This window comes from Gorilla gorilla, chromosome 8 (genome assembly GCF_029281585.2).
Source record: "Gorilla gorilla gorilla isolate KB3781 chromosome 8, NHGRI_mGorGor1-v2.1_pri, whole genome shotgun sequence".
Lineage (NCBI taxonomy): Eukaryota > Metazoa > Chordata > Mammalia > Primates > Hominidae > Gorilla > Gorilla gorilla.
Window position 1 is genome coordinate 71875234 of NC_073232.2, and position 26700 is coordinate 71901933.

General features: G+C 41.7%; 1 protein-coding gene and 1 long non-coding RNA gene across 8 annotated transcripts; one reads left to right on the forward strand and one right to left on the reverse strand.

Moving 5' to 3' along the window:
- Window positions 1-640: 640 nt before the first annotated feature.
- On the reverse strand, window positions 641-6483 carry LOC129524897 (uncharacterized). Its single transcript, XR_008668851.2, has 3 exons — window positions 6215-6483; window positions 5327-5426; window positions 641-4436 (listed from the first exon to the last, which is right to left on the reverse strand). It is a non-coding gene; the product is annotated as an uncharacterized lncRNA (long non-coding RNA).
- Window positions 6368-24719, forward strand: ZNF239 (zinc finger protein 239). Of its 7 annotated transcripts, XM_063710135.1 has the most exons (5): window positions 6427-6475; window positions 7337-7377; window positions 8923-8976; window positions 12994-13116; window positions 22892-24719. In XM_063710135.1, the coding sequence occupies exon 5, from the start codon at window positions 22984-22986 to the stop codon at window positions 24358-24360; it is 1377 nt and encodes a 458-aa protein (XP_063566205.1). In that variant the 5' UTR covers window positions 6427-6475; window positions 7337-7377; window positions 8923-8976; window positions 12994-13116; window positions 22892-22983; the 3' UTR covers window positions 24361-24719. The 7 variants fall into 7 exon arrangements, with proteins under 7 accessions (XP_018891199.2, XP_004049351.2, XP_004049350.2 ...); XM_004049303.5 differs by lacking the exon at window positions 8923-8976 and having other exon boundaries at window positions 6372-6475; XM_019035652.4 differs by lacking the exon at window positions 8923-8976 and having other exon boundaries at window positions 6456-6973.
- Window positions 24720-26700: the final 1981 nt, after the last annotated feature.

Genomic DNA, 26700 nt, shown 5'->3' on the forward strand with positions numbered 1-26700 from the left:
TGAAAAGATAAAATCGACAAACCTTTAGCAAGTCTAAGGAAAAAAGAGAGAAGACCCAAATACATAAAACCAGAAACAACAAAAGGAGACTAAATAACTGAGACCACAGAAATACAAAGAAACATTAGAGACTATGAACAACTATACAACAACAAATTGGAAAACCTAGAATAAATGGATAAATTGGACACATAGAACCTGCCAAGTTTGAACCATGAAGGAAAGAAAACATCAACAAGCCAATAGCAAGTAATGAGATCAAAGCTGTAATAAAGTCTCCCATCAAAGAAAAGTCCAGGTGGCTTCACTGCTGAATTCTACCAAACATTTAAAGAACTAATACCAACTCTACTCAAACTCTTCAAAAAAATGAAAAGGAGAAAATACTTCCAAACTCATTCTATGAGGCCAGCATTACCCTGATATGAAACCAGACACACACACAAAAAAAGAAAATGAGGAGCTAATAACACTGATGAATGTAGATGCAAAAATCCTCAACAAAATACTAGCAAACTGAATTCAACAACAGATTAAAAAGATCATTCACCATGGTCAAGTGGGATTCATCCCAGAAATGCAAAGATGGTTCAACATACATAAATCAAGAAATATTAAACATTTATTGATTTATGTTATACATTATTTAATAAACATTTATTGATTTGCATGATACATTAATGTGATACATTGCATTTACAGAACCAAGAACAGAAGCCATATAATTTCAATAGATGCTGAGAAAGCATTCAATAAAATTTAACATCCCTTTATGATAAAAATGCTCAACAAACTGGGTGTATCCCATACCTTAAAGTAATACAAGCCATATATTAGACAAACCCAAAGCCAACATCATACTTAATGGGGAAAAATTGAAAATCCTTTCTCTAACATCTGGATCCAGACAAAGATCCACACTTTCACCACTTTTATTCAGTATAATTCTGGAAGTCCTGGCCAGAGCAATTAGCTGAGAGAAAAAATAAAGGGCATCCGAACTAGAAAGGAAGAAGTCAAGTTAGACTTGTTGGCAGACAATGTGATCTTATATTTACAAAATCCTAAAAACTCTACCAAAATACTCTTTGAACTGACAAATTCAGTAAAGTTCCAGGATACAAAATCAACATACAAAAATCAGTAGCATTTATATACATCAACAGCAAACAATCTGAAAAAGAAATCAAAAAGCATTTTTTGATTTACAATTTGTCCCCATTTACAATAGCTACAAAGAATATAAAATACATAGGAACCAATTTAACCAAAGAAGTAAAAGATCAATACAAGGAAAACTATAAAACACTGATGAAAAAAATTGAAGAGGACACCAAAATATGGAAAGATAGTCCATGCTCATGGACTGGAAGAACTGGTATTGTTAAAAAGACAATACTACTGGCCGGGTGTGGTTGCTCACGCCTGTAATCCTAGTACTTTGGGAGGCTGAGGCAGGTGGATTGCCTGAGCTCAGGAGTTCAAGACCAGCCTAGGCAACACGGTGAAACTCTGTCTCTACTAAAATACAAAAAATTAGCCAGGTGTGGCAGCGGGCGCCTGTAGCCCCTGCTACTCAGGAGGCTGAGGCAGGAGAATCACTTGAACCCAGGAGGCAGAAGTTGCAGTAAGCTGAGATCACACCACTGCACTCCAGCTTGGGTGACAAAGAGAGACTCTGTCTCAAAAAAAAAAAAAAAAGACAATACTACTCAAAGCAATTTATACATTCAATGCAATTCCTAACAAAATACCAATAACATTCTTCACAAAAAACATTCTTCACAGAAATAGGAAAAAAAATCCTAAAATTTATGTGGAACCACAAAAGACCCCAAATAGCCAATGCAACCCTGAGCAAAAAGAACAAAGCTGAAGATAGCATAATACCTGATTTCAAAATATAGTATGAAGCTATAGTAACCAAATCAGTATGGGACTGGCATAAAAACAGACAAACAGTCGAATGGAACAGAATAGAGAACCCAGATACAAATCCATGCACTTACAGCCAACTCATTTTCAACAAAGGAACCAATAACATACGTTGGAGAAAGGGACAGTCTTTTCAATAAATGATGCTGGGAAACTGAATAACCATATGCAGAAGAATGAAACTAGACCCCTATCTCTCACCATAAACAAAAATCAAATAAAATGGATTAAAGACTTAAATCTAAATCCTGAAACTGTGAATCTACTAGAAGAAAACATTGAGGAAACACTCTAGGACATTGGTCTGGGCAAAAATTTTTTTGTGTAAGACCTCAAAAGCATAGGCAACAAAGGCAAAAATAGACAAATGGAATTACATCAAACTAAAAAGCTTCTGCACGGCAAAGGAAACAACTAACAAAGTGAACAGACAACCCCACAGAATAGGAGAAAATATCACAACCTATCCACCTGACAAGGGATTAATAACCAGAATATACAAGAAGCTCCAACAACTCTATAGTAAAAACACAAATAATCCAGTTTAAAAATGGACAAAAGAGATCCGAATAGACATTTCTCAAAAGAAGACATAAAATTGCTAACAGGTATATAAAAGAATGTTAAACATCACTAATCATGAGAAAAATGCAAATCAAAAGCACAGTGAGCTATCTTCTCACCACAGTTAAAATGACTTTTATCTGAAAAACAGGGAATAACAGATGCTGGCGAGGATTTGGAGAAAGGGGAATAGTTGTACACTGTTGATGGGAATGTAAATTAGTACAACCACTATGGAGAACAGTATGGAGGCTCCTCAGAAAACTAAAAATAGAATTACCATATGATCCAGCAATTCCACTACTGGGTATATATCCAAAAGAAAGGGAATACTAAAGAGCTATCTGCATTCCCATGTTTACTGCAACAATATCCAAAATATGGAATCAACCTAAGTGGCCATCAATGGATGAATGGATAAAGAAATGTGGTGTATGTACATAACGGAATATTATTCAGTCATAAACAAGAATGAAATCCTGTCATTTGCAGCAATATGGATGGAACTAGAGGCCATGATGTTAAGTAAATAAGCCAAGCACAAAAAGACAAATATTGCATATTCTCACTCATACGTGGGAGCTAAACAAAAAAACAAGTGGATTTCATGAAGATAGAGAGTAGATTGGTGGTAACCAGAGTTCAGAAAGAGTAGAGGTAGGGGTCTGAATAGAGGTTGGTTAAGGGGTATGTATTAGTCTTTTTTCACTGCTATAAAATATGCCTGAGACTGGGTAATTTATAAAGAAAAGAGGTTTAATTGACTCACACTTCCACATGGCTGGGGAGGCCTCAGGAAACTTACAATCATGTTGGAAGAAGAAGCAGTCACCTTCTTCACAAGGTGGCAGGAGAGAGAAGAACAAAGGAGGAACTTCCAAACATATCTCACAAACCATCAGATCTTGTGAGAGCTCACTCACTATCATGAGAACACCATGGGGGAAACTGTCCCTTGTGATCCAATCACCTCCCTCCCTCCACTTGTGGGAATTACAGGTCCCTCCCTCAACACGTGGGAATTACAATTCAAGATGAGATTTGGGTGGGGACACAGAGCCAAAACATACCAAGGTGTAATACACAGTTAGAAAAAATAAGACCTGGTGTTCAATAAACCAGTAGGTTAGCTACGGTTAACATTAACCTACTGTACATTTCAAAATAGCCAGAAGAGAATCATTTGGATATTTCCGGCATACAGAAAAGACAAATACTTAGCGATAGATATCCCAATTTCCCTGCTTTGATCTTTACACATAATATTAATCAAATTATCACATGTACCCCCAAAATATGTGCATCTATTATATACCAATTTTTAAAATTAAGTTAAAAATTAAATTTTGGGTTTTGCATGTGAAAAAAGAGAGAATATGGGAGAAAAGAAATTGGAAACATCCCTTAGGGACAATTTTTTTTAGGAGTTTTGCTGTAAAGCAAAGCAGAGAAATGAGGTAGTGGCTGGAGAGAAATAGGGTGCAAGGTAAGGGGTTTTATTTATTTTATGGACAATATTACAGTGTATTCATTAGTATGCTGATAATTCAGTACAGAATGAAAATCTTGAAATACAGAAGAGAGAGAAGGACCTCATTCATGAGAAAGCATTTAACATCCAGGGTGCAAAAGAATTTTCTCATATAGGAACTAGGGCCAGTGACTCAGAATGAAAAGTAGAGCATACAGTTTCTAATGCAGAGAGGAGGGCAGATGTGCCTGTGAGGCGGTATAGAAGTTCTCTTTACTCAGTAACAGAAAGCAAAGTCATCAGCACTCAGTGAGATGGGAGGAGTTGTTGGCGGCTTGAAAAGAGAGTAGAAGACCAGGCATGGTGGCTCAGCCTGTAATCCCAGCACTTTGGGAGGCTGAGGTGGGAGCATCGCTTGATCCCAGGAGGTGGAGACCAGCCCGGACAACATGGTGAAACTTCATCTCTTAAAAAAAAAAATACAAAAATTAGCCTGGTGTGGTGGCGCAAGCCTATAGTCCCAGCTACTTAGGAGGCTGAGGTGGGAGGGTCGCTTGTGCCCAGGAAGCAGAGATTGCAGTCAGCCAAGATCGCACTACTGAACTCCAGCCTGGCTCAAAAAAATAAATAAATAAATAATGAAACGAGAGTAGAACCTGTGAAAGAGTCATTTAGGAGAATGGATGGACTAAGAAATGTAGAAGGATAGCCAGGCAGCGTGAAGGGCCCACTTGAACTTAATGGTTATAAACTGAAAATGAAACCAATCATCCCAGCCATGTGGTTTTCTCAAACAACCTCTGCCACACAGGCGCAGGCCAGGAACTGGATTCAAGCAGATTTGGGTTTCCATCAAGAGAATAAAACCAAGAAAGACTGGGACAAGAGAGTTAAGGGTAACTGCACATACACAGGACTGGCCATAACCATGGGCCATGGCCTCTTAAATTGAGTGAGGAGAGAAGTGAGCACATGAGGAAGTGAAGGTCAGGGCAAGGGTGGTAAATCTAAATAGGGAAAAGCTCTGTGGTTTTCCACTGAAGAATGAGGAGAGGAGTAAGGTCCAAGGGAGACATTTTGTGTTCCCCAGGCAAAAGGTAAGACAGCATCTCTGAGGAGGAGACCGAAGGGGACGTGGGCCTCTCCAAGCATCGCAGGCTGAAAATAATAGTCCCCCAAATATGTCCATGTCCTAACCCCCAGAAGCTGTGGATGTTAATTTCTATGGCAAGAGGGATTTTTTTGAAATGTGATTAAATTAAGGATCTTGACGTCAAGAGATTATCCCAGATTAGCCAGCTGGGCCTGATGTAATCACAACAGTCGTTATTAGAAGGACCCACGAGGAGCCAGTACCTGAGCATGTGATGTGATGATGAAGGCAGAGGTTGCAGTCATGCACTTTGAAGATAAAGGAGCGAGCCATAAGCCAAGGAATGCAAACAGTCACTGGGAACTGGAAAAGGCAAAGAAATATTCTCATCTAGAACCTCCAGGAGGAACTAGCCCCACCAACACTGACTTTATAAAGCCCAGTAAAACTTGATTTCAGACTTGGCACCTCCAGAAGTTTAAGAGAATACATGTTTGTTATACTACTAAGATTGTGGTAATTTGTTGTGACAGCAATTGGAAACTAATGCACCAAGGAAGGGGGAGGATGTAGAAGAGAGGTCCAGGCAACATCTCTTTCCTCTCCAAAATAAATCTGAAAGAACGGAATTGGGAAAAGACCAAATGGGTAGCTCTGTGTCACTCGGTGAGAAGTGAAATAAATGTAAAATCCTGGCATCAACAACCCTTGTGTGCGTTTAGGAGAGTTCTGACTGCTGGGAGCCACTTGTCTAATTCCCTCACCTCCTGTGTTTGTTCCAAGATCCCCTATTTAAAATTGCAAAGTACACCCCCAGTCCTACACACCCACAAACGCACCTCGCCACACCCCGCCCAGCTCTATGCTTTCAGTACCACCTCATGACACACACGACGCCATATATTTACTATATTTATGGATTGCTTGTTTCCCCAACTAGAATAGGGCAGTGACTTTTGTGCAAGCATCTTGAACAGCTCCTGATACACAGTTGGCTCTCAATTAATATCTGTTAAATGGATGAACTTCAGAGGTGAGATGGAAGATGCCGAATGGCAAATATTCACTTCAGAATGTTTTGAAAGGTAAAGATGAAATTATGGGTATTTACATCCTTTTCCCCCAATAGTATTTTAACAAATGAAAATCACCTTAACAGGTATTCCTAAAATAATTCTTATTTGTTTGTAATAAAAAACGAGGAGGAGGACTTGAATACACGCGTCGCTGACTCAAAGATGGTCCCCTCCGCCCAAGAATCCCGCTCCGCACAGCGCAGAGTTCAGGGGCCCGCGCCGGAAGTGGGCGTGGTTCGCCCGCGGCTTGCTGGGACTTGTATTTCGGGGCCCTAGGCGCGCGAGCGGTCAGCATCCGGAATCTGGCCCCTGCAGGCGTGGGGTTCCACGTGGGAGGTGAGACTGGCCGGGCTTCCCCAGCCGCTGGCAGAGGCGTTCAGGGGTCAGGAAATGGGTGTGCCGCGGGGAAGGCGCTGGGCCGCCGAGCTGCGGAAGCCGGGAGGGCGGCGATGGTAGGGCACGCGACCAGCGGAGGCGCGGCCCGCGGCGGCACATGTGTCCCGGCGCCCCATTTCCGAGCTGCTGCGCCCCCGGGGCCGGGCTGCGGCCACGCCGAAGCCTGTCGGGCCCTGCAGCTGAGCGGCCGCGACTCCGATGGCCCCTCCTCCCTCCTGGCCGAGCTCTGGCCTGGGCCGGCTGGGGGCTTCGTGGTTGGCCACGCCCGCCTTTTCCTCGCCTGTGACGGGCGTTATTGCAGGAGGGTTTTCGGTGGACGTTAGGCGACGGACGGGGGCTCCTGTAAGAGACTGAGGTTTCTGTCCGCAGCACTGACTTCGCTGAAAAGAGCTTCTGAGCCCCCGCACCGCAGGAGCGAGCCAGGCTTCTGAGAATGAGGTCGGGGAAGGCGTCTTGGGCAACCGAAATCCATCCCGAGAAGCTCCTCCTCTTAACTAGAACTTTAGGACAGAGATCCGAAAAGTCAGAGGAAATGGGCACGGCTTCGAGCTGCCGGCGGCTGCGGAATTTACCTAGCCTCTTGGTTTTGGGGGGAAGACTTGGCTTGTTTAATCGAAAGCCCTGTGGAGAGAGATGAAGGTGGTGACAGAAAATGCGTCACCTCTCACCTGATGGAGGGAGTGTGGGTGGAAGGGTTGACTGAAGAAGCTTCAGAGGCAGGAGCGGAGTAACTTTTTCCCCGCAGTCTTTCTGGACTTGATTTTCATGGCTTTTTCTCTTTCCCTAACTCTGCCTTTCCAGGAATCCATCCCCTCTGGGAGTAAGAAATGACCAGGGTCCGGGTGAGTTGGCGTTCCATTTCTCCTAAAATGCCATCTCCCTGAAATGTCACTGTGCCATGTGTTGTTTTCTTTATTGTCAGGCCCCCAGTACGGTATTTTATAGGTATGGATGTAGGGACATTAAGATACTAAGGACATGTAGCTAGCAGATGATGTCACCAGGGTCTGCACAGAGAGTTTTCACTGGCCCATCCTGCCTCCAAGAATTTATTCCACTCCTCAGAGCAGTGGGCTGTGCCCTCCTGGGGAGCCTCTCAAAGCCTGCCTTTTCCTGCCAGACATTTCACTCACATTGAAAGTCATTCCAAGCTATTCCATACTCATCCCAGTGCTAAGTGGTCTCAGCAAAACAGATAGAATGATAAACCACGGTGCTTTTCTTCAAGGAGCTTACCATCTTGATGAACATATTATATTACCTGTACACAAAAAAATGCATATTAATAGTGATAATTTATTAACTATGAGTCAAAAACGAGGAAATTCGTTAAATGGCAGCACAGTGGTTACAAAATCACTCTAGAAATGCTTTTCAACCAGGCTATGCATCAGAACTCTCTGTGGTGTTTTTTAAGAACTAAGCTTCCTTCTCTCTTCCAGACCTAGTGAAAGGAGAGTTTCACTCCTTTTTTATTCTGTTGATCTTTGTACATCCAAAGGTTTATTGTGAAATATCTCTCTATACACTTGATATAAGTGTCTCTAGGGTAGGTAAAATGAGTTATTCATCCTTTATACTCAGGTTGATTTGTTCTCTTTCACTAGCATGTCTACATATTTAACTGTTCCAGTAAATTTTAAATTACCAAGTCGTACTTTTTTAAAGAGAGTTTTCAGTTGTCCCCATAAAACCATCTGTAGGAGGTTACCTCAAAATTAACCCTTAGACTCCCAGGGTATTTGAGATGGTCAGCCCCCACTTAGAATCCCATGATGTTTGAGATGGTCGGCCCCCTCCTTGCCCTGTCCTGGCGTTTTATGGTGGAGAGCTCTAACTCGGCTAACTCTGAGAGAGCCGAAGGAAAGTGCCTTGTCCTTTGTTTCAGAGAGCAGAAGGCCAGAAATAAACCCCGTGTTTTCTAACTTCATGCTGTTCTTTCTCCATTAACTAAACAGGTCATCACATCAGAAGTTGTTTGAATAAAATATCAGACTGCGTTTTAAGGAAAAAAAATGTTTTTTAACACTACCAGCAAAGGCCATCTTTTTGCTTGGCAAATACAGCCCTCACACACATGAGCTCTTAGAAAAAATCTGTTTAGAGGACAGTAAGCTGACTTGAGGTACTGAGAGCATGGCTTCTCTGTGCCCTGAAAAGTAATTGGGGACTTCAAGGGAGATTAACCTTAGTAGAATCAATACATTTTCCTTTCTTCGCTTCTGCCTGCTCCCTAATGATTAAGTATTCACTGCCGCTGCAACTGGGGATTGCCAGTTTAGTAAATTTTGAGATTCTGGTGTGTGTTACACAACAACTTTTTAATTTAAAGGAAGGACTTCATTCCAAGCACTGTGTGTTTTCTATGTACCACACATTGTCCTTAGGTCTGCTGAAAGGCGGGAGTCTTAGTTAACCCTGCTCTTCCTCTGTGACATTGGGTAAGTCACTTCGCCCTTATGAACTGTGGTTTTTTTCATCTGTAAACTGAGGGTCTTGGGCTTGACTATCTTTAAGTTTTCTTTTAGTTGTATTATTATTCATTTAAATTGAATGTGAATTTATATTTATCTTTCAGATTCCAAGTCAATTGTGGTAGTTGCTGGGATTTAAAGATGAGTTGAGGCCAGACATGGTGGCTCACACCTGTAATCCCAGTACTTTGGGAGACTGAGTGGGGAGGATCATCTGAGGTCAGGAGTTTGAGACCAGCCTGGCCAACATAGTGAAACCTCATCTCTACTAAAAATACAAAAATTAGCTGGTCATGTTGATGCCTGTTGTAATCCCAGCTACTCGGGAGGCTGAGGCAGGAGAATCTCTTGAACCTGGGAGGTGGAGGTTGTAGTGAGCTGAGATCATGCCACTGCACTCCAGCCTGGGCAACAGAGTGAGACTCTGTCTCAAACAACAAAGATGAGTTGAGTGTAGCCCCTATCCTTCAGAATCTTCCAGCCAACTTGGGAGACAGACTTAATAGCTATAGTAGAGGGATGTGAAAGATGCTATGAGATCTCAGAGGAGGAGAATTCTAACTCATCCTCATGCTTCAGAAAGAGGCTATTGTCCTGAGACTGAAAGCTCCAAAATGGATGGGAGAACTCAATAAGTTAGGGCTTACTATAGAAAGGACTGTGCTAGACTCAAGTGTGATGTGTTGAATGACTGCAGGTAATGTAGTGTGCCTCTTCCTGCTTTTCCACTTCAAAGTAAATTGTTAGATACAGCAGAGATGGGCTCTAGAAAGAAGTGGAAGGCCACATGATGGCATGTATGTAGTTCTGAGGAGGTTGACATTTGTCTGATAGAAACAGGAAACAGTTGAACTTGTGACCTTCCTCTTTGGTTGGCCTTTAGAATATCAAGTCTGCTCTCCCAGCTGTAAGCAGGAGCACAGCCTTGGAGTGATTCCTTAGTGCCACTGATACCTGGGAAGACTGTTGATTATTCAGTGTTTCAGTCCCACCTTTGTCTTGCTTTAACAGGAGCACTAATTTCCTTTCCTTTTTCTCCCTTCCCTTGTCACAATGATTCTTTTCATTTGGTCTACTCCTGTCATTTTTTTACCTACCACAAAGTTAGTAGTCCACCAACATATCCTTTCCCTTCTCAGAATGGAATCCCGCCTGCCATTTTATCTTGAGGACCTTAAAAAATTAATAACTCTGGTTGTCTAACCTAGGGACTGAAAGATGACAAAAATTGTACTACAAAGAATTGGTAAGGAGTTATTGTAGCCTAGGTAAGAAAAAAAATGAGGGTCTTACTAAGACTGGCAGTGGAAATGGAAAAGAGGTAACACATTGGAGGGAAATTTAGGAGGCAGAATTGACAGGATCTGAAATGGTTTGAATATTGTTGAGGTAGAGAAGGAGGATTAGACAATCCAGACAACTGGATGGAAGACGGATAAAAAATAAGGGAGAGAAAAGATAATTGGTGGGCTTGCATCTCTGAAGACAGAAGAAGGGATTTGATCTAGAATGCGCAGGAAGAGATTAGCCTTAAACAGAAAGAAATTTTTTTTTCTCTGTGGTCTGAAGAGAAGGTCTGGTTGGGAAGAGCAGCCAGTCCACTTGCTTTTAATATGCCATGGGTCATGCCTTGCTAAAGGATGTGGTGATGGAGCTTGAAGGCAGCAACCTTTGCTTCTGTTTGTTTGTCCCACCTTTACTCCGGGGCTTGAGCCTCCTTTTCCAGCGCTCTTCCTCAGAGTGGAGACCAGTGACCTTGAACAGAAAGCTTGGGAGACAGCACCCATCCTTACCTTCATCTTTACCCTCATCCTTCCCCACTGGTGACAAGTTGGGTAAGTCATGTCACTCCTGCAGGGCAGGCCCAAGGAAGGAGGGAGTGGTGCCTCTTTAGCCTCAGGCCAAAGCTGGCTTAGCTGATCAAATTTATGAGACAGCCTTTATGACTTTTTATATATCCTATCACTTTACTTTTGAAATTGTGCCTTAGAGAGTGGTGCCAGCCCATGCACTGTGCAGATATAAGTACTGAAATTGAGAGTTTGAAAAACAAAAAAAACTGGTTCTTCACCACAGGTAGTCTAAGAAGCATTGCTTCATCAGGCAGAGCCCTGAAGGGAACCAGATTTGCTGACATTGACTGAATAAATATTTGGACTCCCTTTATGTGCCAGGCCCTGCTTGAGGTCTTGGGGATGCAGTCATGAACAAATGAGGCAGCCTCTCTGTTCTTGGGGAATTTAAATCTCAGCAGGGAGAGACAGTAAATAAGAAAGCAAGTGAATAAGAAAATAAGGTAAGGCATAAGTTATAAGAAGAAATTAATTAAATTAAACCAGGAAAATGATATATACAGGATGCTCCAGTGGATTAGATGGTCAGTGACATGCTTTCTGAAGAGGCAACAGTTGGACTGAGAGCTGAATCATGAGGAATGGAGAGGGCAGCTAGTGCAGAAGCTACAATGAGTTTGATGTGGTTCAAGGGCCTGCTGGGTCACTGGTGCTGAATATGATCATAAGAGAGGCCTAGGTTGGGGAGGTGACAGGAGAGCCTCACGGGCCAGGATGAAGAGTCTGGATTTTACTCGATGGCCACTGAAAAGCCTTTGGAGGGTTTCATGCTTGGCCTTGTTTTTGTTTTAAAAGATCACCTTGGCTGCCATGTGGAAAACTCATGTTTGGGGGAGCAAGAGTAGAGTGAGACCAACCAGGAGGTTGGTGTGGGTGAGAGCAAGTGCTGCCTAGGCCTAGAGAGGTGACAGTGCAGGGCAGGGGAGCTGGGTGGATGCCGATATGCTTTAGCAGTAAAGGAGGTGGGTGATAGGTGAGATGTGAGGATGAGAATGAAATGACATCAGGGATTTTGGTTTGAGCAATTGAGTGGTTCGTGTGGCTGTTTACTAAAATGGGGATGACTGGGGAAGAGCAGATGCTGATGGATATTGCTGGAGCAGGAGTTCTGTTGGGGCCTGTTAAGTTTTTTGTTTTGTTTTTTGTTTGTTCGACTCACTGCAACCTCCGCCTCCCGGGTTCAAGAGATCCTTCCAGCTCAGCCTCCTGAGTAGCTGGGACTACAGGCACACACCACCACGCCTGGCTAATTTTTTGTATTTTCAGTAGAGACGAGGTTTCACCATGTTGGCCAGGCTGGTCTCGAACTCCTGACCTCAAGTGATCCACCCACCTCGGCCTCCCCAAATGCTGGGATTACAGCTGTGAGCCATCGTGCCCAGCTAGGGCCTGTTAAGTTTTAAGCACTTTAGACGTCCCAGTGTAGATGTTAAAAGGTAGAAAGCTGGAGTCTGGAGGTGAGGTAAGAGGTTAGGGCTGGAAATAAATATTTGGCAGTGAATGGTATTTTAAGTCAAGGGATCCCTCAGGAGAGTGTTTTATGGCTGTGTGTATATGTGCTATTTTATTTTCCCAGTAATGTTCAACTACTTAGTTTAGAAGAGGAAGAACAGAAAGCATAGGAAGTGATTTTTAACTTGTAGGATATTAGAGAGATTAATATTTTAAGAGTAGTGGGGTCCAGGTAGTGGACTAGTCCCGATTATGGTTATTACAGTTTGATGAAATGTGGCTGAGATCATTGGCACTGTGGAGATTAAGAAATGTGAGGTCAGAGTGTTGGGTAAATTGTTCCTGCGAGTGTTAAGGTTGTCAGGATAATGGTGGGAATGGGGTGAAGATGACAACTCAGCAATGACACAAGAAGAGAGTGACACAGAAAGATTCAGTAGCTGAGAACTTGAGCGTAGATATGTTGTGGGCAGGAGGGAAATGATTTGGATGGAAGTAGCCAAGTAAGTGAGAAAGGAAAGACTTTCCAACAAAACTTGGCTTAGCTCACTCAGATCCCCTGAGCTGCAAACTTCTTCTATACCTTTCTTACCTTTTCCAGTGCTGCTGACTTCACCCCACTTGCAGGGCATTTGTGCAGATGGTTGTTTGTTGAGGAGGAATGTGCTTAATGTTTTAGGAACCAGTTACATTCAAGGATGCCTCTGTGGCCTTCACCAAGGAGGAGTGAGGCCACCTGGACTCTGCTCCCAGGAAGCTGTGCAGAGCTGTGATGCTGGGCAACTACAGAAACTTGGTCTTGGTGGGTAAGGACATGTGAACTTGGACACCTGCCCATTGGCTTCTTTGTTTCCTACTTCCTTTTTGACACAAAAGGATGTTTTCTGACTATTCTAAGCAGCTAAAGAACTTGGTAAGAATTGGAGAATGCTAGTTTTACTGTGTTGTCTCAAAAACCATACCTTTTCCATCCTTTATAAGCCAGAGGTGGGACTGATTTTGCTTTCTGCACAATCACCCAATCCCTGTGAGTTTCTGAAATGTGATCTCTCAGATGGAGCAAGATAAAGATCATTATATAATAGCAAGTGAACCTCAAAGAGCACCAGGCATCATGGCAAGTTATAAGCCAGGCTAATCCACAACAGAGGAATCCCTTTTTCAACGTTCCAGGAGTTATCTGGTATCTTGCAGTCTGTGTCGAAAGCAGGGACTTCCGGGATGTTTCCTATGTGCTACTGTTTTACCTGATCTTTTCACTTACTGCCCTTCTACCTCTGCAGGAGGTTGTGCTCTTTCCCAGTAATGGTCACTTGCTTCCCTGTACTCTTGCCTTTCCCCACATTTCCCCAACATTGGTCATGTGCCATCTTTGCTTGGACTTTATTTTTCATTGAATGTCCTCTCCCTGCCTGGTAATATCCAGTTTCCATTATTTCTTTTCTTACACATTCAGGAATTCATCCCTCTCCCCTCCCAAAAATAATCGAAATTCATGGTGAGACACTCTCATACCCTGCAAATAGATAAAATACTTTTTTGTTTTCTTTTTTTGAGACAGTCTTTTGGGTTTTTTTGTTTGTTTGTTTGTTTGTTTGTTTGTTTGTTTGTTTTGAGACGGAGTCTCCCTCTTTCGTCCAGGCTGGAGTCTGGAGTGCAGTGGCACGATCTCGGCTCACTGCAACCTCTACCTCCCAGGTTCAAGTGATTCTCCTGCCTCGGCCTCTGGAGTGGCTGGGATTACAGGCATGAGCCACCACACCTGGCCAGATAAAACACTTTTTGACTACCTGAATCAAGGAGCCTTAAACATTTTCAAATGCAGTAATTCATTTTTTAGATATCTAGTCTAAGGCAATAATTAGTAATTTTAACTGAAAATTGTGAACAAAGATATTCATTATAGAATTATTTAAAATAGTGAAAAAATTATTAACCCACTAAATGTATCACAGGGGATTGGTCAGGCAAATTATCATGGATCACAGAAAAGTATGTAGCCATTAAAAAATATGTTCATAAAGAACTTAAATTAGATGGGGAAATGAATGTATACCTACTAGGTTGAACCATATGAACTTGCCATTTTATAGCCAAAAGCAGCCATTCTACAAAAAACACTGAAAAGTGGCTGGGCACAGTGGCTCATGTCTATAATCCCAGCACTTTGGGAGGCTAAGGTGGGCAGATGGCTTGAGCTCATGAGTTTGAGACCAGCCTGGGCAACACAGCGAAACCCTGTCTCTACAAAATATACAAAAGTTAGCAGGACATGGCGGCAGTTACCTGTAATCCCAGCTACTCAGGAGGCTGAGGTGGGAGGACCCCTTGAGCCAGGAAGGCAGAGTTGCAGTGAGCTGAGATGACACTACTGCACTCCTGCCCTGGTGACCGTGAGACCCTGTCAAAAAAAAAAAAACACTGAAAAATGTGTCATCATGTTAGCTTTCAGGGTTTTTGCCTCCCTCAGTCCACAGTAGGGCCCTGGTTCTCTTCCCTCAGTAACTGTGGCCTTTCAGTTTCTATTTTCAGCTAATCCTGGGGAGTAAAGAGAATGCTACAGGGCAAAGTGGTTACCTCCAGGTAGTGAACCAGGCCTTTCCACGTTCTTTATATAAACCCAGTGCCTGTGCTCTGTTCTTGTACCAAAATTGCCCACTTCGAAGTCACTACTGAACTTTTGTCTCTTTCAGAGTTTGTTCCTTTTTTTTTATTTCAGCATATTTACCATTATCAGTTTTATTGATGGTTTCTATAGTGTTGACCTTCTCTTGAAATTCTTTGTCATGCATGAAATCATAGTTTTTCTGTTTCCTCCAGCTTCTCTCTTAGTCCTTTGCTCTGCAGATTCTCTGGCTTCTTTTTTTTTTTTTTTTTTTTTGAGATGGAGTCTTGTTCTGTCGCCCAGGCTGGAGTGCAGTGGCGTGATCTGGGCTCACTGCAACCTCCGCCTCCTGGGTTCAAGCAATTCTCCTGCCTCAGACTCCTGAGTAGCTGGGACTACAGGCGCGTGCCACCATGCCCGGCTAATTTTTTGTATTTTTAGTAGAGACAGGGTTTCACCATGTTAGCCAGGCTGGTCTTGATCTCCTGGCTTCTGTCTTTTTTCTAACTTGAAATCTCAAAGGGCTCTTTGGTTTTAAGTTACATCATCAGTGTTTCTCGGCCTTTTTCTTTATCATTACTCTCTCCCTGCCAAAAGGAGACAAATTAAATTTCTCTTGTAGAAAAATTAAGTATGAAGGAATAAGGTTTTGTCAGGTAGGATTGTTTTTATGAGTCCCAAACCAGCATAATATGTAAGATTTGTTTGGCCAGGTGTGGTGGCTCACACCTATAATCCCAGCACTTTGGGAGGCCGAGGTGGGCGGATCACCTGAGGTCAGGAGTTCGAGACCAGCCTGGCCAACATGGCAAAATCCTGTCTCTACTAAAAATACAAAAATTAGCTGGGCGTGGTGGCGGGTGCCTTTAATCCCAGCTGCTCAGGAGGCTGAGGCAGGAGAATTGCTTAAACCCGGAAGGTGGAGGTTGCAGTGAGCCGAGATCGTGCAACTGCACTCCAGCCTGGTTGACAGAGTGAGACTCTGTCCCAAAAAATAAAATAAAATAAAAAGATTTGTTGTGTCCCCTATGAACCAATTCTCACCCCTTGGGGACATTATTGCCCCTGAGAATGCATGGTATGTCCACTTATAGGAGGAGCTGTTACACATTTAATGGTGTTCAACTCTCCTTTCTATTTTGATAAGCCTAAAATTATTTTCCTTTTTAAGTTCCCTTCTTATATTCCCACTTCTGTCAGTATTAAAGTTGTTCCAGTCTCCTAGTTTAGAAATAGGCCATGACTATATTCAATTTCTCTTGGGCCAGGCGTGTTGGCTCATGCCTGTAATCCCAGCACTTTGGGAGGCAGAAGCAGGAGGATCACTTGAGCCCAGGAGTTGGAGACCAGCCTGGGCAACATGGCAAAACCCCTTCTACAAAAAATATAAAAAATTAGCCGGGCCTGGTGGCATACACCTGTAGTCCCAGCTACTTGGGAGGCTGAGGTGGGAGGATCACCTAAGCCAGAGAGGTTGAGGCTTCAGAGAGCAAAATTCTCCAGGCTGCAGCAAGTAAAGATCTCCAGGCTGCAGCCTGGGCAACAGAGTGAGACCCTGTCTCAAAATAAAAAAAATTTTAAAGAAAAGTTTCTCTCTTCTCATCCTCAGTATCTAAAATCTCCCACCAATTCTTTTTTAACTTTAACTTCAAGTTTATTAACACTCCTAGATCCCACAGATGTTGCCCTAAAATGAGTCTGTTTAACACTTAAAATAGGGTAAAAATTAGTCAGATTGTTGCCATCGTTTTTCAAGCTCAAGTTAGATGTTGCAGGTACACTTGTCTCCTTTAAACATCATTTATGATGTCATTCTTTGGAGTGTTACTATACAGTCAGTAAGTCCTATGAAGAATGGAACACTGCTCTGAGAGAACAAAGGCATGTGATGGAATGCGGGTTGTGTATGTGTCTTACGGAGAGCCTCTGAAGTGACATTAAACTGGGAGCTAAGGGATCAATAGTTTAAACAGGTGGCTAGGGAGGGGAAGAACATTCCGGGCAAAGAGAACCATGCAAGAAGAGACCCAAAGACCTGGAAGGAGGAGTGTGGTAGACCACAGGGTGCATCTAAGAAGGACTGAAAAGAGGTGGTGAACATGGCCTGGCTCAGTTATGGCGTTGAAGGCACTGGTAAAAAGTAGATTTATGACAAAAAATTAGCCAGGCATGATGGTACATGCCTGTAATCCCAGCTTCATGGGAGGCTGAGATGAGAGAATCGCTTGAGCCCAGGAGGTGGAGGTTGCAGTGAGCTGAGATAGTGCCAGTGCACTCCAGCCTAGGAGACACTGTGTGACCCCATCTCAAAAAAAAAAGTAGATTTATCTTCAGTGGGCAGCCATTGTATCAAGGAATGGTGTGCTCTGATTGACCCAGTATCACTGTGACTGCTCTGTAGAGAGTGATTTACAAGTAGACAAAAATGAAATAGGAGATGGGCTTCCAATTTCAAGCTCTGCTCTAGGTTTTCATTGTTATTAACATAAAATGGAACATACTTGTTCAACATTTTTCTTTTATGCAAGTGAGACATAAAAGTCTCAAAAACTCAAACAACACAGTATAATATGAAATCAAATCACTTTCTATGGACTCTGTACTTCTGTATGTACATTACAAGTATATGTATTAAAATTTTATGAGATTACACTGTGTGTATTTTTAATGTGCTGTTTTATGCAGTATGTGTTAGAGCTTTTTTCTGCCATGTTAAATCCCTATAAAAGGACCCCTTTTCTCATGTCAGTATTTTCTCCTAATGTTATACACTCATTCTTCATATTTTTTTTTCTTCTTCTTTTAGACGAAGGCTCACTCTGTCGCCCAGGCTGGAGCGCAGTGGCACAATCTCGGCTCACTGTAAGCTCCACCTCCCGGGTTCAAGTGATTTCTCCTGACTCAGCCTCCTGAGTAGCTGGGACTACAGGTGCCCACTACCACACCCTGCTATTTTTTGTATATTCAGAGGAGACTGGGTTTCACCGTGTTGGTCAGGCTGATCTCGAACTCCTGACCTCAAGTAATCCACCCACCTCGGCCTCCCAAAGTGCTGGGATTACAGGCATGAGCCACCGTGCCCGGCCTCATTCTTCATATTATTTTAAACATTTTTTTAAAAGCTAACATCACACTTTCATTAAAATGCACCTTTCATAAAATTCCTCCCCCATTCGTTTTCATATACCTATAATTTCTATAACCACTAGCCATTTCCAAGTATTGTACGATATGGCTGTTGAAGCAATATCCTTTAAAATCCATTTAATCATTTCAGCCCATTTCATGATTTAATGCTACAAACTGCCCTGTTTTTCTTTTGTCATTTTTCTTTTTCATTTTTGCCATTACTTTTGAAATTTATAAACAAAGTGATACACTCACCTGGGTAAAACAAGTTGTGTGGACAGCTCATAGTAAAAACATTCCTGTTTCCTGACTCTGCTGCTCCATCAGCCACAGTGTGGCTTCCAAAGGCACTCAGTTTTCACCTTTCTAGCTGTTCCATATTGGGTTTGTCTTCCTACTCCAGACAATATGTTTACATATTGTTATTTTTCTCTCTCATGTAAACAATAAATGCATTCACATGGTTAAAAAATAAATATAAAACATGCACAGTGAAAAGTTTCTTTCATGTCTGTAGCTCTTGTCTATCCAGGTTCTGGTCATTGGCCTTTAAAAAGTGAGCTGTCTCATGTAAATGTCATTTCACAAATTATGCCTGAAAATGTGAAGAGTAAAACTCTAAGTTGGAATGCTGAGTGCATATATTTATGACATTGATTGATAATTGTCAAAATGTCTGTCCTTCATATCAGTTTACATTCACAAGTAATGTGTGTTTTCAGACTTCGGATTTGTGCTAGTGTAACAGGTGGAAAATGGTACCTCAGTATCCTTTAAATTTAGTGTATTGTGATATACTGTTATTTCTCAGTTTATCAATATTTTGTAATTTCTATTGACTTCCCTATATTATAGATGAGGATGTAGCTTTTTTATATTACCTCCCCAAATGCCTAGCCTCCCAAGAATTTATGTTAGAGTCATGTCAGTGATGAATGCTTACATTGCTTTGACTTTGTAATTAGTTGTTCACTGTAGAGTCAAGTAGTACAGTATGATTATAGTTCTTTTTAATTTTTTTATTTTTCCTCTGAAGCTAATACTTGCTTTTTAAAAATATATTTTATTTGGGGGGTTTTGACTCCATGCTGTTAATTGTAGAGTTTTGTTTATTTTTTTCTTTTATTTTTCAACTATGGTTTTGGGGTTTGGGGGTTTTTGTTTTGTATTTTGTAGAGAGAGAGTTTTGCCGTGTTGCACACACTGGTCTCGAACTCCTGAGCTCAAGCAATCACCTCGCCTCAACCTCCCAAAATGCTGGGATTACAGACATGAACCACCATGCCTGGCCTAATTATGTATTGTATTGACTTCTTGGCTTACTGTTATTTCTTGCAGCATGTATCCTTTTTCTTAAATTTTAAAAAATTTTGCTATAGTATATTCCTGAATGATTGTTTTAGTAATTGAATCTTTTCGTGTCTGAAAGGGTGTCTATTTTTTCCTCCCACTGAAATGGTTAATTGGCTGGGTAAAAATTATAATTTCACAATGACTTTTAACCCAAAATTTGAAGATATTGAAGATTTGCAATATTGCCAATTAGTTGTTCAGTGTCAATATAATTCTCATTTATTTGCACATAACCTGGCTTTTCTGTTTGGAAGCTTTTAGCATTTTCTGTTTCTCTGTTTCTCTGTTTGTTTGTTTGTTTGTTTGTTTGTTTGTTTGTTTGTTTGTTTTTTCCTTGAAGTCCTGAGGTTTTTAAAGAGTATGTTTAGTTTGGGGTCTTTTTGCATACCATTTTTTAGCATTTATTGGGCCCTGAATCTTGAATTCTAGGAAACATTTTTTTGTTATTATTTCTTTGATCATTTTCTCTCCCTGTGTTCCATCTTCACTGTCCTCATGCAGTTCCTTGAAGATGGGCTTTTACTTTTATCTTTCTATTTGTCTGTCTTTTCATATGCATTCTTGGAGAATTCCTCAATCTTCCATCTTAGCCATGTGTTCATTTTACTATTTAACTCATCTAGATTGCAGGCGTTTGACTAAAACAGCCTGACACATATCTAGGAAACAAGTGACATAACCTATCATCATCTTCAGTCATTTTATTTAGAATTATTATTTTTCATAGCAATATGTTTATATTTTATTATTAGATTGTGTTTAAATGTGATATCCTCTCCAGTTTTTCTGGGATTTTAATTATGTACCTTTTAAATTCTGCTGGTCTCCGTAGATATTTTTTCAAAATTCTTGTGTTCTCAGCATGATATTGGAGTGTGTCCTCAACCCATGCTTGACCCACTTTGGCATGCATGTGTGTTCTACTTTGGGGGACACTTGTGCTGATTGGGCTAGGGAGGGAGGTAATAAGAATCCAGATGGTGGATATTACAGGCCTTTTTTTTTTTTTTTTTTTTTTTGGACAGTTGGCAGAGCTAGCTGAGGTTTTATTTTGGGAAAAAGAAAAAATTTGAATTGTTTTGTAGCTGGATACATGGGCAAGGGGACTACCCAGGCAGTAAACTGGCCCCACGGATGGGCTAAGGGCTAGGGCTGAGCCTCAGGTGGGCCTCCTATTCCCTGTACTCCCCTGCACAGTGGTGTAGGCCATTTTTTAAGTCCACCTCTTTTGCCACTGAGTTATCTGGGGCATGCCCTGCTTCTTTGTTTCCAGCGCTGGGCTATCTTCCTTGTCAGAACTCCCATTAAAAAGTTTAGCTTGAAGTTTTATCCTGGGCACTTATGTTGTCAATTACTTCTTTTTTGTACCTTAATCCATTGGTCATTGTGTAGGTTCAACATTACCTCAACCTCTGCTTCTCTCTTCAGTCCAGTTAATATTATTAGCAGTCTTTCTTTGGCAGATCGTTTATTTTATTCTTGAGGCTTTATATGAGGGCACTGCTGCTAGCCATCCAATATTTCTGTTTCTAAGAGGAAGAGGGTGGGCTGGGAGAGTGCTGCTAACAGCAAAAACTAGCACAGCTGTTAGGAATGCCTAAGTTGAATTAAGAAATGTCTTACTTTATCATTGTTTATTATGTTCTGAGACATAGACTCCAGAGAAATGGGGTTAGTGCTCCCTTACTTTGTAATTATTGATTCTGAGTTTGGTAGTTGAATTTCTATGATTTCTTAGGATGTTTTACCCATGAAGAAGCCTTCTGCTATACATAATTTGAGCTGTACATTTTTTCCCCTAGTTCCTCCATCACTCCTAATCCATCTGCTCCTTATCATTTAGGAGTTCCTCAAGGTTTTTATTCTGACGATGTCAGCCTTTCTGTTTTCCCAAGAGTATTATGGATTTCTTGTCATTTCAGTGTAATATTAGGCTATTCACTCTAATTGTTTAAGTCTCGGGGAGGGTTTTGTTTTTGTTTTTGTTTTTTAATATACCAGTAAGTCTAAACTCTGTATTCCTAGCACAGTTCTCTCACAGGAGTTCCAGACCTATATATATCTCACAGCTTACTGACCAGTACTGCAAGAATGTTCCACCAACACCACAGATTATACAAGGCAGTTCTGCCGCCTTCCCTACTTCAGCCTCTTCCTGTTGCATTTCCTATCTGATTATATAGCACCACCATACCGTCACTCAGGCAGGAATCCCAAGGAACAGGCTTGGTGCCTCCTTTCTCTTCTAGGTTTAGTTTATCATCACATGATCTAGAATGAATTTCTCCTATTCTCTCCACAACTATCATCCTTACCATTTTTCTTCTGATTTGCTATGGCAGCCGTCTCGCTACCTAAAGTCTTGCTTTCCAGTGGTGTTTATTGTCACAAAGTCAGTCATTTCACTCTGAATTAAAATTCTTTAATAGTTTTCAATCCCTTCAGGGTTTAGCCCCAAGGTCCTTATTATTAGACACTAAGCCCTTTGCTCTGGCCTCTTACTTCCCCTCCGTGGCACATTCTTCACCACTCTTACTGTTTTTATCTCCTTTGTAAGAAGCCGCTTGTAGTTTTCTTTAACATGTCATATTTTCTCTCCACATTTCACTTCCTTTTTTTTTTTTTTTTTTTGTTTTTCCTGTCATTTTCTCCCAGAAATCTTCCTAAACACCAGGGTCTGAGTTGAGTGTTCCTCTGCTGTGCTTTCGTGGCTGGTTAGGCATACATCTCTTGTACTGTATTGTACTATACATTCATCTACACCACTCACTTAGTATTATCATTATTTGGTGTATTTGTCTTCCCAGGAAGCTTTAGCTTGTTAAGCAAAAGGATTTATATTTTCTTCCTTGTATCCCCCACACCTATGAAAGCAGAATACCAATTAAATGCAAATTTACTTAAAGGAAAGTAGGCCGGGTGTGGTGACTCATGCCTGTAATCCCAGCACTTTGGGAGGCTGACGCGGATGGATCACTTGAGGCCAGGAGTTCGAGGCCAGCCTGGTCAACATGGAAGAACCACACCTCTACTAAAAATACAAAAATTAGCTGGGCATGATGGCATGTGCCTATAATCCCAGCTACTTGGGAGGCTGAGGTGGGAAAATTGCTTGAACCTGGGAGGTGGAGGCTACAGTGAGACCAGATCACACCACTGCACTCCAGCCTGGGCAGCAGAGTGAAACTCTGTCTCAAAAAAAAAAATGAAGTGAGATGAGATGAAATGTTATTGTTAGCAAGGATATAGGACTTACAGCCTTCTATAGGATTAGTTAGGGAAGACTTTCCTTGGCTATGCTTAAAAGCCAAGAGAAAATTTCTGTCTTGTACCCAGATACAAATGTACCTGACCTTAACCCAAAGGACATGACTATAAAGACAAGCTGAACTTTTTCCTAGTTACTAAGACTTCAGGCCTTAGGCACTCTCACTCTGAAATCTTGAAGTCTACCCTTTGTTCTTACCACTGAATTGTCTTTGTTCCCTAGGAGACTTGAATGAAAATTCTGTGGAGAATCTTCAGCAGAAAACACTTCAGGATCTGTTACATGGGCTTTCCTCCTGGCTAGTTTTGGAAGGCATGGCCAGTACAATTACTGGAAGTCAGGATTGTATTGTGAATCATCGAGGGGAAGTGGATGGGGAGCCTGAACTAGATATTTCCCCTTGTCAACAGTGGGGAGAAGCATCTTCTCCTATTTCCAGAAACAGGGACAGTGTGATGACTCTTCAAAGTGATTGTTTCGAAAACATTGAAAGTGAAACATATTTGCCTTTGAAAGTCTCAAGCCAAATAGACACACAAGACTCTTCAGTGAAGTTCTGTAAGAATGAGCCTCAGGATCATCAGGAAAGCAGACGTCTCTTTGTAATGGAAGAAAGCACTGAGAGAAAAGTGATAAAGGGGGAAAGTTGTTCAGAGAACCTTCAAGTTAAACTGGTGTCTGATGGACAAGAACTGGCCTTGCCATTGTTAAATGGTGAGGCAACTTGCCAGAATGGCCAGTTAAAAGAATCTTTGGATCCCATTGACTGTAACTGCAAAGACATTCATGGATGGAAATCACAGGTGGTCAGTTGTAGTCAGCAGAGAGCTCATACAGAGGAGAAACCCTGTGACCATAATAACTGTGGGAAAATACTTAACACCAGCCCAGATGGTCATCCATATGAGAGAATCCACACTGCAGAGAAACAATACGAATGTAGTCAGTGTGGTAAGAACTTCAGTCAAAGCTCAGAGCTACTACTTCATCAGAGAGACCACACAGAAGAAAAACCCTACAAATGTGAGCAATGTGGGAAGGGCTTCACAAGGAGCTCGAGTCTGCTTATCCATCAGGCAGTCCACACAGATGAGAAGCCTTATAAGTGTGACAAGTGTGGGAAGGGCTTCACCAGGAGCTCAAGTCTGCTCATCCATCATGCCGTCCATACAGGTGAAAAACCTTATAAATGTGACAAGTGTGGGAAGGGCTTTAGTCAGAGCTCCAAACTGCACATCCACCAGCGAGTCCACACTGGAGAGAAGCCCTATGAGTGTGAGGAGTGCGGTATGAGCTTCAGTCAGCGCTCAAACCTGCACATCCACCAGCGAGTACACACAGGAGAGAGGCCCTACAAGTGTGGTGAGTGTGGGAAAGGCTTCAGTCAGAGCTCGAACCTTCACATTCACCGGTGCATCCACACAGGAGAGAAGCCTTACCAATGCTATGAGTGTGGGAAGGGTTTCAGCCAGAGCTCGGATCTTCGCATCCATCTCAGAGTCCACACTGGAGAGAAGCCCTATCACTGTGGCAAGTGTGGGAAGGGATTTAGCCAGAGTTCCAAACTCCTCATCCACCAGAGAGTACATACTGGAGAGAAGCCCTATGAGTGCAGCAAGTGTGGGAAGGGCTTCAGCCAGAGCTCCAACCTTCACATCCACCAGCGGGTTCACAAGAAAGATCCTCGCTAAGTGACATTAGCCCATTCAGGTCTTCACAGCGCTCATACTGTAAAAACTGTTAAATATTTAGTATCACTCTTACTTTATATTCTACAAAGGAGAGAGATGTAAGGGTTATTTAGATATGTTCCCTCACTGAAAAATCACTCATTCAAAGTATTTAAGTATCAAGCACTTTGTTATGCTGTACAATGAATGGATTGTTCTTGTTTCTCAGATGGGTAGAGTAAAAGTGTCTGTACTTTACAATTCAACTACATGTTCTACCCAGCATTTTAACGGCAAGAACTTTATATTTATTCTCAAGCAGGGCATGTTTCCCTTTGTTCACATTCTCTGAGAAATTGAAACTCTGGTTTCTCTTCAAATTATGTGCCTTGTGTTTTTCATATTTCTTTCCAGTCCTGATTAGCCCCCTCTAAACTATGATTGTACACTGCGTCCATTTTAGGCCAAGAGGGCAGTTGGAAATACAATGGACATGGAAATTATTGTGTTTATTGCAAAAAGATATAATAGTTTGTAGCCACACAACAAAAAGCTGGAAGAGAGTTACTCATGTAGTACATTCCCATATACCATTTTGATAGGAAGTTGAACAGCCCCTCCCAGGCAACTATTCAGGAACATAAGTAGTCCTTTTTGGTGAGTACAGCTAGTTTATTGGGATACTTCCAGAGTGAATGTGAGGAAGGGTCCAAAGTAACATGCCTGGCACTTTGGGAGGCTGAAGAGGGTGCATCACTTGAGCCTAGGAGTTCGTGACCAGCCTGGGCAACATGGCAAAATCTTGTCTCTATAAAAAAGTGCAAAAATTAGCTGGTGTGCTGGCACAGACCTGCAGACCCAGCTACTCAGGAGGGGTACCTGAGAGCAGGTGATAATAACAAATCGGTTCCAGAGGCACAGCTGGAGAAATGAATACATAAGGAGCAGGGGGCAGCTTAGAGGCTGCAGAAATCATGTTGGGGCTTGATAAGCTAAAAATGGCTAGCATAGAAAGTATTCGAGAATGCACTTTTGTTAAACATGTCTCATCACATTGGACAACATTAAGATGCGAGGAAAATTTAATTTATCAAACTACAGCAATAAGGAGAATAGGGGAAAGACTATCAGCAAATGAAAATTTGAAAGATGGAAAGATAGCCAGTAGAGCAGAAGCAGGCACAGTTACGCTGCTTGCATATGGGGATAAGGAAAAGAAGGAACCAGTTTGGCACCAGGCTCAGAAATGCTTAGTACCTTGGAAGATGGGAGTGAGATGTGAAGAGAAAGCAATGAAACTAATGGCCATTTGTATATGGAACATACCTCCTCATTACATAAACACACACTGCTCCCCAACTCCTGTACGTGGCTGACCAGAGGTTTAACGTCCAGCAAGAAATGGGAAGTTTCTTCTCTGCAGAAGTTGAATGGCCCCAAGGGAAAGACCTCTGTATTATGAGAATTCGGGAATCCTACAGCAAAGCTACTTTCTAGCTTAAGTACACATAAACAGAGCTTCAAAATTCATGAAATAAAAACTGGCAAAATTGAAAGAGGCACAATTTCAATTATAATTAGATAGTTAAATAAGTAATTGATAGCACAAGTCACTTAAGAGGTATAAGCCTTGAACAGCACTATCAACTAACTTGACTAATTGGCATTTGTAGAACACTCATTAGCATGATATATTAATGTATTTTTATTTTTTAGGGACAGTGTGTCACTCTTTCACCCAGGCTGAAGTGCAGTGGTGCAATCAGTTAATTGCAACCTTGAATTCCTGGGTTCAATCAATCCTCCTGTCTCAGCCTCCAGAGTAGCTAGGACTATAGGCATGTGCCACCACACCCAGCTATTTTTCATTTTTGTAGGGATGGAGTCTAGCTCTGTTGCCCAGGCTGGTCTCGAACTCACAGGCTCAAGCAATCCTCCCTCCAGGACCTCCCAAAGCACTGGGATTACAGATGTGAGCCACTGTGCCCAACCTGTATACATTATTTTCAAGTGTGCCTACTATGGACTGTAATAAAACAGTCTTAAAATTTTTTAAAGAATGAAAACCATACAAGGTATATTCTCTCACCAGGACAGAATTAAGTAAGAGACCAGTAACAAAGATGTCTGAACAATCTCTTAGTATTTGGAAATTAAACATCATACTCCTAAATGAGCAATAAAGAGAAAGTAAGAAAAATTTGAAAATATTTTGAACTGAATGAATATGTCAGAATTTGTGAAATGTAGCTAAAGCAGTGCTTAGAGGTGAAATCAGAGTATTAAATACTTACATTAGATAAAAAGATTTCAATTCGATAGTCTAAACTTCCACCTTATGAAATGAGAAAAAGAACAGAA

Bases quoted from the DNA above. Each gene is read 5' to 3' on its own strand.
- ZNF239 (XM_019035652.4), top strand. The intron at 7,378-12,993 runs GTGAGTTGGCGT...TTAATGTTTTAG, and splicing joins AAGAAATGACCAGGGTCCGG to GAACCAGTTACATTCAAGGA. The intron at 13,117-22,891 runs GTGGGTAAGGAC...TTTGTTCCCTAG, and splicing joins ACTACAGAAACTTGGTCTTG to GAGACTTGAATGAAAATTCT.